Raw genomic sequence first — 17,990 nt, 5'->3', positions numbered from 1 at the left:
GAAAGTTTCCATTCGTTATAGACATTAAACGCGCGTTCTTTTCAAAACTGCATTGTATAATTTCCAAACTCTCGGCTGATGATTTTTCAAAAACTATTTGTTCGATTTTGAGTGAAATTTTTTTTATACGATCGGTTTATCGGTGAACGATAAGAAAAAAAAATAAAAAAAAAAGAAAAACGTGTGAAAATCGTGCAAGAACGATTTCAATTCGAATTTCATTTCGATTCGACGAAAAATTCTTAAAAAAAAAAACAAAAAAAAACAGTTAATGTTGAGGCTTCCAAATGTTGTTTGACCCGTTATTAAGGGCGACGACACGGTGCATATTTTATGCAATTTACACCTACGCGGTATTATATATGATTTTGAATGCATCGACACTAATGTGAAAGGATCATGTACTCACGTATCTCGTTGAAGTAGAAGGGATAGTCGCCGGGGACAGAGCAGTTCAGTCTCGCTTTTAGGAAGCTCGTCCATCTGTCGCTAAAAGCATGGGGACCGCCTTTGTCGTGTCTGCAGACTCTGCCGACTCGCGAATACACCGCCTGGAATCGAAAAGGCAAGAAAATGAAAAAAAAAAAAAAATAAAAATAAAAATAAAACACACGCGAACCCAGTGAAAATAGGGAGAGAGAATGACCGCGGTTATAAAATGGTTTGGTAGTTCCGTCGATGTGTCGCAAGTTTTTTTATTTCTTTTTTTTTTTTTTTTTTTAATCACCCTCGACGAAAAATAATTCAACAAAGCACTGAATTTATTGCGATTTGCGCAAGATTGTAACACGTCATCAATTATTCGAAGAATTAGAACGTTTTAATTATATGAAAATCGTTCAATTTTAATTCATCGACACATACCGAGTTCATTTCACAATTATTATACCTGCCACGGGGGGAAAAAGAAACTCTGAAAGGAATTCTAATATTAAGTGGCCGGATTTTCCATTGTGCAATACAGATCGACGTTTCGTCAATAATTATTTTCAGACTTTGCAGAGTACAGATGAAAGGGAAGAGAAGGAAAAAAAAAAAAAAGAAAGAAAACCGAGCCTTTCAATTTCCTGGTTCATAAATGATTGACGGGAATATTACGGGTTTAAGGTTTTTTTTTTTTTTTTTTAACAATCCCAACAAATCGATACGAAACGAGAAAATTGTCGAACGGGAAATTGTTAATTTGTAAACTAAAATGAGGATGTGAAAATAACGATCATAACGAAGCAATGAAACTGGCTCATCATGGTCGGATTGATAAACCTAAACGAGTTAATTACAATTGTAATCAAGCAGGGTGATAATTAGTGAATTCTGCATGTCAGACGTAGCACTCACCTTTCCGCAGTTCATGTACTCGACGGCGGTTTCGCGATAGAAGAAGAAAACGTAGTCGTCGTAGGCTAATGAGCTGACGAAGTTCGGTCCTGGAATAAATTTCATTACAACATAGCGCCCGTAATAAAGTCGTAAATTTACCGAATAACGGTTTAAATTATTTACAATAGGACATCAACGCCATGCGAGTCTAAGGAATTCTATTCGAGTTATAATAAACCTTTTTCAAGGGTAAAATCAGGCAAAAAGGATCGGCAGGATCAACGTTGTCGCAGGGACGATAACAATACGAGGGTAATCGGATCCAATGCACTATTTCAAGGGAGAGTATTGACATAGAATTGTCGACTGACGTTTCGACAGCGGCTTTTAACCGCGATAATTGGCCAACTGCACATCGTTCGTTATTATTATTATTATTATTATTATTACCCCTGAACCTAGAAACTTTTGCATATTCGTTCAAAATTTCACATCACATCCCGTATCGACTAATTCGATGGTCAGTTTATATGAAACAGCTTCTAATCAACCGCGCCTTTGATCCTTGATATGCAAACTAGACTGAGAAAAATTTCATTTGTCACAGTAACTAGAAAAATTGAGTAAAACAGGTATCGTTAGAAAAAAAAACTGTTCGAATATTGTTGGAATTACGAAAAACGAGGTACGTCTAATCGTTTTGCGCTATCGTCGATCCTTTTTTGTTTATTGCAACGCAGAATCAGTTTCTGAGGTTTACTCTACCATTTTAGTTAAAGAAGGCTTTAGCGTCAATTTATTCTTGCACGAGCGTTAAATTTTCGCAGCAGTTGCAAGAAAATATAGCAACACTGATCGTGACGAGAAAGAACAGCAACGGATACCAGACTTTCCGGTATAACAGGTAGAAAACTAATTTCCATTTTCTACCTAGAACTACATTTTTCGATCGTGGTAAAAAAAAAAAATGAAAATAGTCAAGGACCGAGCGTTAAGCCGGAACTAAAAATTTCCCTCAGCGTATATAATTGACAGTTTCTGAATTTGTTTTTAATCGGACAAACGTGCATTTTCAACTTTATCAATTGTATAATAATAAGAACAACAATAAAAACAATAATAATAATAATACTCACACCCTCATCTGTCTCAGAGTGAATTAGCTTATTACAATCGATTAGTAAGTGGAACTTGACAGGATCGAACTGATTCTCAAATTACATTCACGGTACGTATGATGTACTTTGATATCAACGGAGGTTACATTTCCTAAATTTGGCGGTGTTGAAATTGTGAGTAATAAAAAAAATTCAAAAAATTCCCCCGCAATCCTTTTGCTGCTTCGAATATATATATATATATATATATATTTTTTTTTTTTTTCCGCGAACAAAGTACTCGTTATTCAAACACCGCAAGATTATTTCGGCGCTCTGTAACTTCGCAGTTTCAAACGTCACGTTCCTCTTTCGACAATCATTCAATGTCGAAGTTGATGAATAGTTGAAGAGTAGAGAAGAAAAAAAAAAAGAAAAAAAAATGTAAATAAATAACGAAAGACGGAGACAAATTGCAGGCGAGAGGGGGAGGAGTAATAAAACAAATTACTTACCGTTCAGTTGGTTCAAGTCGGAACGTTCGGTCCGGATCGGTAATCTGTATATCAGAGGTTCGCCACCTGAGAAATCAGCCACCGTTGCAGCGTAAAGTTGCCCACCTGAAACACGAGTGAAAAAACACGGGGTTGATTAAACCCTTATGAATCCGACGCGCACATTTTTTTTTTTTTTTCTCTTCACCGACTAACTTTATACCTTTCCAGGCATACGCGAATGTGCCCGTCTGTGTTACGAATGTAATTAAATAGCTGTGCTTTTCTCTCTCTCTCTCTATCTTGCGAAAAGCTCTGACGGTTTTAATCCCATTTTACAACGTAATGTATTATAGGTACCTATATATATATATATATATACATTATATACATAACGTAATTACATCGTGATATGAGTGCACCTTTATAAAGGTAGTATATACATATATATACATATATATATATATATATGTGTTTGTGTGGAGATGAGAGTGAAATGCGGCTGCTGGAAGTGTGCGGTAAAAAAGTGGAGGGAAAAAATTGATAGTTAATTCGAGAGAGAGAGAAGGAGAAAACAAAAAAAAAACTTGAAAAAATGAATCAGAAAATCGATGGATCGGCGTTTTAGGTTTGACGGAGTAAAAGGATCGTGAAAATTGAAGGAAATATGTGTATTCTCTCTTTGTAAATTCGATCATCCTCCATCTCTCGCTTCTACACGTAATACTTATATCACCGTTTTTTACGCTCTCCTTCTTTTTACCAACGACGACGACGACGACGAAGTTTTGCAGAGTTTCGGAAGAAATTTGTACACGATCAGGGAGAAAACGTGTATATAATGTCAAAAAGTATGATATAATACACGGTGCCATGATACATATGCGTATGTGTACACAAATCATATATATATATGGGGCATTCCACGCCGACTCGGTAAAAGGTTGTTCGTGACATTTTTTGGTTTCAACAAGGGATTTTTCTCACGTCAGTACGAACCCCGAAAACCATCCGAAGAAATTGTCAAATTCTTTACAACCGTTCGTCTTTGTTCTATGAATTTTTGAAAACCATCTGAAAAGCATCTGAATTAATTTTTGCGAATCAAGTAAAAAAAAAAAGTAAATTCTATGACATAGTCGATATGAACCAGTAGTGAAACGGTGAATTTGCATGATAGAAATTGAAAGGGTAAGACTTCGAGTGATTCCGACGTTCGTTGAGAATGCTTCAAGCTCCCTTCAATGTTCCCCGAACGCTAGAACCGACGAAGAAATCCTGCGAATTTTCGTCCAACTATTTGATTTTTATGTCGCGTCTCAGTCGGTAAGTAACCTATCTGTACCCTAACTTACCGACGTGCAATTACCATAAGAGAGCTCACACGCTTGTACCATAGGTTAGGATCTATATCGATCAACGTTGAATCATCGTCGGACACCCGCGGAAATACAAAACTGAATTGAACACCAAAGAACGCGGAATTAAGTCAAACTTCAGACCATCAAGAACGGATCTTTCTAAATCACCGAACGCTTATATTCAGACCCTAGAAATTTTAGCGTAACTAAATAAGCGAACAACGTTATTGTGAAACCAAATCTGAAAAATCGATCACAAGAACATCTTATTGTTTATAAATTTCGTATTTAAATTAAACTCTTGTCTGCGAATAATTATTTCAATCACGCGTAGTGATACGACCAAGCTGAATGAGAAAAATCTACACGAGTAGATCATCGATGTTCTTGAATCTGTACGTAACAATTAGGTTTGCGAATCCAGGTTAATCCGAAAATCAAGCAGTGAATGAAAAATTTCCCGCGACTTTCTTCCCAGAACGTAATCGCTGGTTTTTTTTTTTTTTTTTCTCTTTTCATTCATTCGTTCCTCCAGTTCTAAGACACGCTTATGATTTTTTTTTTTTCAAATTTTCCACCAAACAATTTTCAAGTCGTCCGAAAAAACGATGAAAAAAAACATATACACATGTAGTAAACAACGTTCTTCCACTCCAAGTTTTGCCTGAAATTGTTTTTCACTCGGACTCTGTTAATCATGTAACTTGGTTGGTAAAGATTAATTTGCATATGTTTTTTAGATGGATTTAAAAAATTCATAATACAAAAAGCAAGACGAGTGAATTGTGAAATTAGAAAATGTTTCTGAAAGTCTTTCAAGGGTCGTAATAACCGGGCAGGATAAAATCCTTGGTGAAGTTGGAAAAAATATTATCCTCGCAAGGATTTAACGAGTCGTTGAGGAATGCCCTATACACGTATAAAATTGTAGTAAATTGTGTGCGCGCGTAAGGAAGGAGTCCTGAAGATCCTTGCGGAAAGGAGCTTGTTGGTATGAGAAGGAAGAGCCCCAGTTTCTTGCTTTCCGTTTTTTCTTCTTCTTCTTCTTCGTCGTCGTCGTTTGTCGTAAATCTGCCGTTTCTATCCTTTAGTTGAGGATTCGTGGCGCGCGCGTTTCTGCCTCGCGATAAACTATCATTCAACCGCTCGAGACTTCCGTAATTCTGCGGGAACGTTGCAGGCGGAAGAAAAAAGAAAGTAAAGCGGAGGAGAAAAAAAAAAAAACGTAAAAAAAAAAAAAAAATAAGAAAAGGAAGAAATAACGGAAGGAAGACGGGAAAAAGAAACAAGAAGAAAAAAAAAAAAAAAATCAGAGGCAAAGAGAAAGAAGATACGGTTTTGTATCATACCGGCAGCAGCGTGTAAGAAAAATTTATACACGGCTGCTTTTATATATTATATTTTATACGTATATACTATATATATATATACATGTATTACATGCTTGGCAGGTTTAACCTCATTTCACTTAATTACGAGGAATCGTTGTCCTCGATCTTTTTCACGTGTTTTTTACTCCCCTTATTACAGACATCGTAAAAATTCATAAATTATGGATCAAGTCTATTCTATATTTTCATAAACGGATTCGAATCGTCCGGGGTTTTTTTTTTTCTTTCTTTCTTTTTTTTTTTCCATTACAGAATAACCATCTAGCGCAGTTTCTCACCTACTACGTGCAATTTTCATTGTTCCTTTTTACTCGCGAACCGTATAATTGTACCGTATATGGGTACAATTTCGCTCTAATCTTCTCGTTCAAAAAAATATAATTATATACGTATTGTACGGTTTGTCGTTAATTGGATTGCCTCTTCTCATCTATTCGACAGTTTCGACTGGTGGAATCAGTAACTTGTTTTCCTTTGGCATTTTTTATTTATTTTTTTTTTTGCTTTTTTTTTTTTTTTTTGAATAATCAAAATATCGTTGAACAGGGAAGGAAATTTATGAAAATATACCCGCGATGTTACGGTAAATTGAAACCCAGTCACAACGTCGAGCTGCATTATTACCGTGTAACAACAAAATCGTGTCAAATCATTTTTCCCCAACCAACCTTTTATATATACGTATACGTATACGGAGATTGGGATGTTTCGGAAAAAAATTATTTGCGATTTTCCACCGCGACACGCTTTGAAAAGTTTTTTTGGGTGAAAAAAAAAAATTGTTCTGTCAAAATATGAGCGTCCAACGTTATGTGAAAGATCTCGTTCAGTCGATTTTTCACTTGTTATATACATTTTTTCAAATTCACAAATTATCGTGAACAATAAGTAATACGAATTTACGTCGCTAAGAAGATCCACAATTGTAATATAAAATTTCCAGCCGATGTTTGAGAAGCGTATCCGACGATCTTCTCATTATTATATTCAATCTCATGAAATAGTTACGATTCAATACGAACTTTTTGCATTTATGACAATAAGAATCTCGTTTAGTATATCGTTGTGTTATGGATCGTGATCTTTTGCATTGAACATAAAGGTCAGGAAAGAAATGAGAATTAAAGTGCTACAACGTGTTTCTTCACAAATTCAAATTGAGGTTCCAAAAAAAAAAAAAAGAAAAGAAAAACTGAGAAAAAAGTGGAAAAATCAAACGACCGCAATCTTTCTTTCGACCTGGACAAACTTTTTAGGCGATGCCACGGTGGAAAATTGCAAATTATTTTCCTTCCGAAACACACTGAGGAAAATTTCATTTCTTATGGTAACTGGAAAAATTCAGTAAAACAGGTATCGTCAGAAAAAAAAACTGTTTGAATATTGTTGAAATTACGAAAAAGCCAGTTACGCTATTGTCGATCCTTTTTTTGGTTATTGCAACGCGAAATCAGTTTCTGAGGTTTACTCTACTTTTTTAGTTGAACAAAATTTCCGAGAATTAAATTTTCGCAACGGTTACCAAGAAAATATAGCAACAGTGATCGTGACGAGAAAGAACAGCAACGGACACCAGACTTTCCGGTATAAAAGCTAGAAAACTAATTTCCATTTTCTACCTAGAACTATATTTTTCGATCGTGGTAAAAAGTAAAAATAATTAAGTACCGAGCGGTAACCGGAACTAAAAATTTCACTCAGTGAACCCTAATATACATACGTATGTATATAACTTAAGGTCTTTTGTACGACGGTTGTTAATTCACACCTTTTTAAGCCTCTCTCTCTCTCTCTCTCTCTCTCACAGTCATCCGTCAAAAAATGAATTCTCGAAGCGTTACAACACGATAATAACAATAATAGTAGCAATAATAATAATAATAACAACAAAAACAAGAACGACGACGATACGAAAAGCCAAATGGAAAAGTTATAACGCACGTTGCATGTGCGAGGTGTACACGCGTACTTATACGTGTATATACATATATATATATATATATATATATATATATATATACATATATATGGTAAAATCGCGTGCCGAAACGGCCGAGCGATAATAATTCGGCCGGTTAGTAAAGGAATATAAAACACACCCGCATGATAGATACGGTTAGAAATATCGCTTACCGGCAAATACGGCCGTGCTGTTGTGCTCCGGGTCGTAGGGGCAGAGTCCTCGGCCCTCGACGGTGTCTTTTTCGGGCACGTGAACGCCGTTCTGGAACAAAGGTATAAAACAGAGAAAGGTTATCAGCGAAATTTGTCCAATTTACTCGGTCCCAGCCACGTTAGCTCAACCTCCAACCCCTTATTGTTCCCTGCAACCCTCGCCGATCCCTCTCCTCTCCTTTTCGTACACGCGAGACGAATATCGTTCATTTATTTATTTATTCATTTATTTATTCATTTATTTATTCGTCCGGTAATTCATACCATCCCTTTTCGGCTTAATTTCACCGCCTATTTACATATGCAATCATCGTAAAGGATAAATCGGTCGGGATCATCGTCTGAATCATGTGTCGGGAATAAAGAAGGAAAAAAAAAAAAAAACTGTTCGTTTACTTAACGCGTAAGGTATAAATTGTTCCGACCGAATTCGAACGAAGCAAAGTTGATACATCAATAATTGAAGGTAAAGACATTCCTTTGATTAAAACGCTCTATCTAATCACGTGCAAACTCTGGTGTATAATTGTCATCGTGTTCTGATGTTTTTCAGTTTTTTCTTCTTCGTCATAAAGATTGCATGAAAATACTTTCCCGCCCATCTACATTTTGCACACACGCGCGCTCACGCAACCGATTTTTGAAGCTGACGTAAAAAGCGAAAGTGGAACGCTTAAAAGTTACATTGAAACCGAATCGCAATCCTCGCACAAAATCTCGTAGCTGTTCCGCGTGGCGGGAAATTCGAATCTCGATCAGCTATATAATACATGATTGTATATATATGTATATATATATAAGAAGGTGAAGGTTTTTTCGGAGAAACGATTTCGGCTCTATTATATGTATAGCGGTGACTCGAAGGGTTCGGATATATCGATTTAAATGTAAAGCGTGTGAATTGTGGTTCGGTGATTTTTCCCCAACGTGTTCGAATTTTTTTCTTTCCTTTTTCTTCCTTCGTGCTTGCGAGGTTTTATTTTTCGTTCCACCCCGGCGGGCATTCCGCGTACACCCGTCTATAGGTTAATTCGTTGTATAAATATTTGCGTTCACGTTTTCATCGCTAAATTGCGGCACGCGTTCGTTCGCCCGCCGTAGCGGTGTTGTCCGTTATCTTGGCTTAGAAGTTTCACAAACTAATTACGTTTAATTATAAAAGTTGGTCAGAGTAGCGGCTCGGCGGCGCTTCTTCGCCCGCCTTCGTCGCCTCGGTGCAACGGGAGAAAAGCGGAGCCAAGCGGGGGATGTGGAACTTTAAAAGTTTCAACATCAACGCGCGCGCTGCGCAAGAGCAGCGACGAAACGGTTCGAGATACGCGATAAATTCAACCGGTAGCAGCAAACAATCGCCGTCGCTCGGCTAGGTAGGAACCTGTACGTACAACCGAGATAAGAACATTTCTACAACTCGCTCGCCGCTTTTCCTCGTCGAGCTGCGGCGGAATCTCTTCCAGCCATCCCACGGCATGCGGAAAATCCACCCCCGCAACGCCTTTTCGCAACTTTGATCATTTTTCAATCTCGCTTCCTCGCCTCGACCGCGGTGCATGTTGGGTACGAGTTTTCTTGTTGTCTGTTAGATTTTTACTTGTACGGAAATTTTTCTCTTCCGACTTTCGAGTAGTTTTCTTAGATTTTACAAATTATGGTAACGATTCGTTTCGTCGCTGCTCTGACCTGGTGAAAAATTTATTGTAATATAAATATACGACGATATTTTTGAATAAGGATTAATAATAACCGACCCAACGTAAAATCTAATATAACATAACCTAACTTACGTGTGTAAGAGTTTAGGCAGACTTCCGACTTGGCTTACAAATATCGTTATATCTTGGAAACTGTTGATCTTGGTTGTAACGAAATATAGCTCGAAACGTGGTAGCAGCTATCCACAGAAAAAAAAAAAAAATAATCAAAATCGGTTCAGTGGTTCTGGACTTATAACCGAACATACGTCAGAAAGACTTTGAGAGACTTTTTATACATGGGGCATTCCGCGCCAATGCGACCAGCGTTGGAACCGCACCATTTCTGATTTTTGGTTAAAAAAAATTTCATACAATTGTCACAACTCCGAAACGGAACTCTGAATTTTTTTAGATTTTTAATTTACGGCCAAAGATTTGTTTTTTTTTTGTTTTTTTTTTAGAATCGCAAATAAAACAAATTTAGTAAAAAAAAAAAAAAAGAAACAGAAAAGGATAAAAATCGGATTACTGTTTCGGAGTTGGGATGATTAGTTGAAGACGCGTTTGAACGTCTTGTTTTCGAAGAACTTTCCTTCAGCGACTATTTTACTAAATAACAGCATTGCCGCGTTAGATATTCTGATAGATTAGTTATTTGACAACACCAAAAGTGCATTCGAAAAACATCGTTACTGGGGATTATATAATGTATTCCATATCGCTAGTTTGAAAAAAGAAACTGACTAAACAATAAAACTGAACACATCAGAGTCCACCCGAAAAAATACTGATCAAAATTTCAATTCCGTGATATAAATATTCCGATTACTTGATTAACCGACAAAAAATACCGTCTACTTATAAACGAAAACAAATGGAGTATCCAATCGAATACGGTCTACAAAAATTTTCCTCTCGTTTCGCAGTAGCAGATCAATTTTTTATTTCTTCTTTACTTGCAAATTGAAACATGAAATCCAACCGATCCCTCACACTCGCTGTTTATGAATTCAGATAATTATATTGTTATTGTTAAAAAACCTTGTACCTCATTCTTATCACAAGCACCACAACACAGCCTCGCGTATACATAATTCCTTCACGTTTCTCGGGTAGTTCTCACTTCGTAAATATACGCATACAGGGTAGGTTTAAGGTGGCTACCCTTGTAACTACATATACATATACATATATATATATATCCGTGACGTGACGTAGTGCAAGGTTTAACACGAGGACGGAAAGCGTGGTGGGAATATTTATACCTTTAACAGGCTGGTCGACGCGTGAGGGTGTTTTTGCATTTTTGTATCGTTTTTTTTTTTTTTTCTTTTTTTTTGATTCTCTTTTATCTCCCGAAATTCCTCCCTTCTCTCAACCCCGGCAGGTTTAAAATTCGCCGGTAAGAAACGCGTCGCGGCTGAGGTGCACACGCGTGGAGAGAGAGAGGGGGTGAGATAGCTTGGGGGGGGGGGGGGGGGGGGGGGGGGGGGTTGGCGAGGGGTGGAAAACGTAGGTAGAAACGTGCAAGCCGACGGTGAGTTACGGCGGGCACGAATCTTATCGGTCCCAGCGGCTCCCTAAATCATCCGAGACGCGGGAGCTCCGGCAGACTAATGGACCCTGAGGGGTGGTTCACCCCGCGTCGCGAAGCCTCCCCCGCCACCCCTTTTCGCCCCGCGGGTTCAGACCGCAGATTATTTTTCGCTCGCCGTTCTTTATCGGGATGAAGAGAGGTCCGCCCCCTCCCTCCCCCCCCCCCCCCCCCCCCCCGCCCTCACGGTGACGCGATCATCCCTTTAAGCCGAGTCACTCGCATCCCGGATCATCCGGCTACGACACCCCCGCGGGAATCGAATTTTCTTAGGGCATCTACCGTATATCGGCACGTTTCAGCCTTACCGCTGGTCATTCTTACCTCTTTTTATATCCCCCGCCACCGCCACCTTCTTCTTCTTCTTCTTCTTCTTCTTCTTCCTCTTTTCCCCGGGATGATATTTTTATGACGCTTGTTTAGGTCTTTATTATAGACAGTTGGTTTTCCCGATTTTTTTTTTTTTTTTTTTTTCTTTCTTCACCCCAATGAACACGTTTTCTTTCTTGTAGGAAAAAGTGTATTACAAACGATCGAACGATACTTCGATTTTTATATATCAGGTATCTACGCGGTATTATCGACTGAATAAAAATTTCATCCGTTACACGACAATTAGGGAATGTTGAAAGTATTCTGTATTTAAACATTTCAAAATAGCTTCACGCTAAACGATGAATCCAACTTTCGGTCCTGCTGCATGCGAAAGCTTTTTCGGCTTTACGAGACTTTGTTTTTTTTTTTAGTTTTTTTTTTTTTTTTTACCGCATCAATATCGACAATATTTGCGGCTAGTTGAGGCAATTTCATAACATTACGTTTTTTATACAATATTTGGCAATTTGACGACAATTTTTTCCTAGTTTTTCAACTGAAAATTGCTACGATTTTCACTTGAAGGAAAAGAAAATAAAAGTAACCTCTTGTAAAATCGTCAAAGCAGCCGACCTCGTGTGGTTGAAGAAAGCTTCGCTTTCTGGTTCGTATACCGTGAGCTTTTTTTTTTTCTCATTCATTTTTCAGACCACGTCTATGAAACCTTTAAAATGTGTCTTTTTCCTCTCGACAGAGCAGCGACACAATAGAGAACTCTGAATACACTGTTAGTCCAATGCACTCTCACGAAAGTAGTACCGCATGTACCGAGCACGTTTTATTTGAAGGAATTTTTATGAAAATACGAGTGGTAAAAATGTGATAACGTTAAAGTTAAAAATTAATTAATTAATTTCAGTCCACGTCGAAAAGATACTTCGATAGTGAGATTCGTTTCCTTCCAGGCGATAAAAAAAAGGGAGGAACGAAATTTGAGGTAAACTTTATTGAATTCAACAATTTTCCGACATTCGTTTCCCCGAATTTACAAAATACAAGGTGACCACAAATTTTTAGAAAAAAAGTTTCATAACATTTCCCACAGTTCTGATAAATTACTAAAACTTGAATCGTTCAGCTTATCAACTCTATACTAGGTTTGAATGCAATTCGAATAAAAGAACAATACAATGTATAAAAAATTCGGCTTATTTCCTCGACGAAAAAAAAGTAAACTTGTTACCTCAAAAAATCATCTCTAATCACCACGATAAAAAACTGACATTCCCAGATTTTTCCATGACCAGATTAAAAATTCCCTGACATTTCCAGGTTTTCCATAACCTAAGACTCAGTTTTCCACGAAATTTTCCCCAGTTCTGGTAAGTTACTAAAACTTGAATCGTTCAGCTCGTTAACCCTATATTCGGTTCAAATGCAATTCGAATTGAAGAACAATATAAAGTACAAAGAAGTCGGTATATTTTCTCTACGAAAAATATTAAACTTGTTACCTCAAAAAATCATCTCTAATTACCACGATAAAAAACGAACATTCCCAGATTTTTCCATGACCGGATTAAAAATTCCCTGACATTTCCAGGTTTTCCAGACGTGTGGCAACCCTGATACAGACCTACACGGCACGCTTTCTCAGGCGACGTGTGAAATGGCCGAGGATTGCGATGGCAGGAGTAAACCTAACCTACAAAACTCGGTACCCTCGGTGACCTGGGCGAGCAATCTACACAAACTCATCTCTGCTGCGGGGTGGCAGCAGCAGCCAGACGTCGGACAGACGAAACGAACTCAAGCTGGTTCAGATCTTAGATACCTGCCAACGAACCCAAGCGGCGTTTGGAGTGGCGCCAACAGAATCGTGGCACAATCTCCCTGCCCACATCTATAACCTAATGCCTCTGTCCCCGGTGTGCATTTGCCGCGCGAATTCAAAGGGTGTCCAATATTTGGAAGACGTGACGCGTTCAGCTGTTTCAGCGAATCTGCAAGCATCCCCCCTTTTTTACTACACTTCGGTTTCATCCGGGGTGGAAAAGTTTGCAAAGGGGTCGGAAAATGTGTTTATGTTTCGGTGTTTTCTCAAAGTTTCTGCAGGCTTGCTCGATACTTCCCTCTAAATTCGCCGCGCGGGGTTGAATCTCGGGGTCAGCGGAATCGCGTTAGAAAATTCTCCAAGTTTCGTACCACGACGCAAGAATAGGTGCCGGGATATGGCATTGGGCGAAAGAAAGAACTCTTGAGAAACTATTCTTCATCGTTTTTCCACAAAAGTTATTGGTAATGTACACAAACGTTGGAATCTTCGGAATCGAGGGCAAGAAATTCGCCGTACTTCGATACATGGACCGAGTTTTCTTCGTGGCCTCGACAGACTTCCGACGAATGCCGTTGCAGCTGCAGAAGTAGTCGGAAACTAAACACCGGAACTCGCGGATTGTTTATTTCTCAAAGAAGTATTAACTAACTCCGCCGCCTCTTTAGCCAGTAAATGTTTCCTAGCTTCTTCTCCGAACTCGGTTATAAGTTTCGGTAAGTCGCACAATTCTCGTGTTTGTATACTTCGAACTCAAACCGAGTGGTGTTGAGAGAAGAAAAAAAACACCGCGTCGTTTCATCTACCAAAACGTGACTTTTCTTACATTTAACGTTCAAGCTGACGTTGAGCCGAATCCAACGAGCCCTCGTTCGTCAATTTTGAACCAGTCGTTTCTGAGATATCGTAGAATAAAATGACAACGTCCGGCGAGTCGAGCGAGCGACGCGCGAATGGCGCGCTAATCGCGCGGTGAATCCGCTAATTGCGAACTTCGAAGTGGAATATCTCCGGAACGGCTTGTCGGAGATCGATCAACGAGGGCTCGTTGGATTCGTCTCGACGTCGGCAACGCCGTAGGCATCGAACGAAGGAGTTGCTAAAAAAAATTGTTCGACTTTTTTCAAGTAATACCGTCTCGAAATTCGACTCACCTGAAAACCGAAGTGCATGCACTGAGGGTTGTAGGCGTTGGTACCGCAGGCGATGAACTTGTCCGGACTGTACCTGCCGAATACCCGTACATAATTTTGACACTCGTCTTCGCTGCGCCCCTTCAGACAGCAGAGCTCTCGATGCGTGTCACTGCTGGGCCACTGCACTCTCTGTAACAGAAAGATAAATATGTGATTAAGAAAATTGGGTTTGACGGAAAATGAAACTCGCAATTCAAAGATAGTGCGTTTTGAGCTTTATCTCACTCGTCTTATCCTTTAACAAAAATCAGTCCGCTTCTAATTTCTACACCCTTTGACGATACTTTTCGACGAATGGATCGAGGCCTGAGGTGTTGAAAAATCACACTCGTCGAGGAAAGAGAGAAAGAGATGAACGTTCGTTCTTTGGGACAATCTGGGGTCAAATCGCCCGTAGTTTCGGGGTCGTGGATGATTGGGTGTACATTTTCCTCGGATATCTTTCACCACCCAGTATACATTCGGGATATTAGGTATACGTGCCGACAGAGGTAGGAAAGCGACTTTTTGTCGTGATTTGAATAACCGTACGGTCTCGCTGCGGGGATATAGAGGTACCTACTCGCCGGCTTGTTGCCGGGCGATGCTGCCACAGAGAGCTTTCACGAGAAAGAGAGAGGGAGAGAGAGAGAGAGGAAAGTTTTACCGCGAGCAAAATCGTCGTGAATATTCATCCCGTGATTCGGTTGCGCGGTTTTGAGCTTCCGGTGCCGTTTCTCCTCCTCGACGGTACAGCCAGGTGGGTTTAGGTTTGCTCGATGTATATGCCTGGAGGTAATCCGTCTATAAATCGATTTATCACCGTCGTTTATCTGGCATAACGGGATTGAATAATATCGGCGATATCACTGAGGGTCTTACCGATATCCTTCTTCCAAGGCGTTTGAGCTGCTTTTCATTTTTATCTTCGAAGATGGAGAAAAAGAAATTCCGGTTTTTGGTAAAATACGTCTGATCCTGTAATTCGATCGGTTTGAACACGAAACTTTAGTTAGGTGTGATAACTTTCGATCGATTAAACTAATCAATGAATTACTTTTTTACGTTGATATCGTAGATATCCATCCGATGGAATGAACACGAAATACATTCTTCGATATTGGACAATCGACTCTATCGAATCACTGGATCAAAAAATCTGTCCTTCATATTTCCAGTTTAAAGCAGTTTCAACAAATCACTTGTTTCAATTTACTTCGAATTGAATCCCGACAAAATTTATCACGCAACTTTTCTCGACGTCGTCAGTTTAATACATCTTCTTAAATTCTCGCAGACTCTTCCAAGACCGAGATTAAAAACTGTGTTGAACTGGCTTAAAACTTATGTAGACCAATCGAGTTAAACGTTGCGAAAAGCTCTTGTGCCGTAAACTTTGTTTCTACTGATCTGAAAATTGCCACCCTCTCGACTTGGCAAAAATTATATCGCACGATCAACTCCCGGAAACTTTACTGGGGTTTGAAAAAAAAAAAAAAAAAAAAAGTTTAAAAAGCAAAGCGACGATTCGTTAACAGTTACGTTAAATTTTACCGTCGGTCGATTTGATTTACACATAAAATTTTCAATTCAGCACAATCAGATTCGTTCAATGTAGGCACGCTATATTTCTCTCGTTGTTAATTACAATTATTATAAAAAAATGTAGAGTGCATGCGTACGACATATATATATATATATATACTACATGAAACTTTCCGATTCTGTCATGATAAATTAAAAGTAATAAAATATATCAAAATCACGAGAGTCGAGGTGAAAAAAAATTTCAATTATACTCTCATTTGTTCATATTCATTCGGATCGGTTCCCCTCCGTTATTATCGTCATTATTATTATTATTTTCGTTTGTGAAATACTTTCGGGTGAGTTTAAATAACACAATGTTATATTCCTCTATCGCGATACCAACCTAATTTTCAAAATCAAAGCTACGCGTTGTTCGAACCTTCGATGAGTGTGTACAAAGAAAAAAAAAAAAAAAAAAAAAATTCACCTCCCGTTACGAATCGATTAAACATAAAACAAGTTGTGTCAAAAGCCTCGCGAGTCGTCGACTTTGTTGTCTCAATTTCTTCATACAAGTTCATAATAAAGCCGCACCGCGAAACGTTATGCGATAAATTATCGCCGATAGTATCGCTCGCGTATTCCGGTCTGCTAGGGTCAAAGGGTTAATTTGAGGGTTGATTCGCTGTTCCGTTTCGTCCGTATGTCGTTAAGCGTTCCCTTTTAACCCTCCTCTTGTACCTACGACAACTATTCTGCACCCTCCTCGATCAGTCAGCTGTGATTCGTTGCACGAGCGGCCGACTCTAGGTATACATACGTGCGTAAATACCTATATATATATATATATATATATATATATATATATATATATATATGTATATATAAATACGTATAAAAAACTCGCGAGAAACATTTTGTAGGTTCAATAAAGAAGCCGTCAAAGACACGCGATGCAAAAACTTATACGTACGATTATTTAGGCCCGCAATCATGCCCCTTGCCTCATACCTTCTTGTGTATATTATTGATCGTTCTCGGGGTAGTTCGATGAACGGGAATCTAATTCAATAATAACAGGCCTCTGTGTTACCACCTCGCCTTTCACCCTGGGAACTCACTTATACATACACATATACATATATACATGTATACATATATATATATATATATATACAAGTACGGTACAAGCTACAGTAGAGAACGCGATTGTTTCAGGACGACATCTTGGTATATATTAAAATTTGAATAATTGGACAAAAGGATATTTCTGTTCTATTTTCGGATACACATACCGAGGGTTTCGTAAACACTGAAAACAATTACAAATAGTGCAATATTTGATCAATCGATGCGTCACGAATATGAGATACATAACACCACGGATGCAATTCTTATCGCGCCAACAAGGGTGATGATAAAAATAAAACTGATAACGAAACGGAGAATGTAATTTTTACCGAAGCGTACGCGAGATGAAATTAATAATTAACTTTAACGCGATGTATATAAGAAAGAGGAATTTTAATACTTGAAAAATTAATGGATGTGATTTTTTTTTTTTTTTTTTTTCTCGCGGTAGGTCGCGAAGAACAAGATTTACTGTCAATAATCGTTCAGTACCAAACTTTCGTTCGACATTCAACTTTTCCGTCATCCAATTTATCGGTAATACTCGTCGAGAACGATACTCACATCGAGGTAGGTGAAAAATAATTGTTTCTTAACGAGAAATCTTTTCAACTCGATAAAATCGACGAAATTTCTTCTTCCCCGCGAACATACGCAGAGGTGAAAAAACAAAAGCCCAATTATCCGCTCTAACAACAATTGAGCATATTTAACCTGTGATCAACGGTTTTATTTCAAATTATTTTTTTTTTTTTTTTGTTTTTGCCCCCCCCCCCATCGATTACAACGAGGTAATTACGAGCAAGACAGCTTCTCTTCGGCGAGCCAATTAATTACCACGTGAAAAAGAAAAAAGCCATATAAAATAAAATATAAATG

The 17,990-nt window shown here is 38.4% G+C and overlaps 1 protein-coding gene across 4 annotated transcripts in view; it reads right to left on the bottom strand.

Moving 5' to 3' along the window:
- Positions 1 to 17,990, bottom strand: part of LOC124220521 (semaphorin-1A) — a 231,184-nt gene that overhangs the window by 21,191 nt on the left and 192,003 nt on the right. For all 4 annotated transcript variants that reach the window (XM_046629562.2, XM_046629561.2, XM_046629560.2 and 1 more), the window contains 5 exons: positions 14,430 to 14,600; positions 7,797 to 7,887; positions 2,933 to 3,037; positions 1,339 to 1,427; positions 410 to 551 (listed from right to left, as the gene is read on the bottom strand). In XM_046629562.2, coding sequence (XP_046485518.1) covers positions 410 to 551; positions 1,339 to 1,427; positions 2,933 to 3,037; positions 7,797 to 7,887; positions 14,430 to 14,600 — 598 coding nt within the window. The remainder of the gene's footprint in view (positions 1 to 409; positions 552 to 1,338; positions 1,428 to 2,932; positions 3,038 to 7,796; positions 7,888 to 14,429; positions 14,601 to 17,990) is intronic.

This window comes from Neodiprion pinetum, chromosome 5 (genome assembly GCF_021155775.2).
Source record: "Neodiprion pinetum isolate iyNeoPine1 chromosome 5, iyNeoPine1.2, whole genome shotgun sequence".
Classification (NCBI taxonomy): Eukaryota; Metazoa; Arthropoda; class Insecta; order Hymenoptera; family Diprionidae; genus Neodiprion; species Neodiprion pinetum.
Note: the sequence above shows the minus strand (reverse complement) of the source record. Positions and strands in the feature narration are given on the sequence as shown.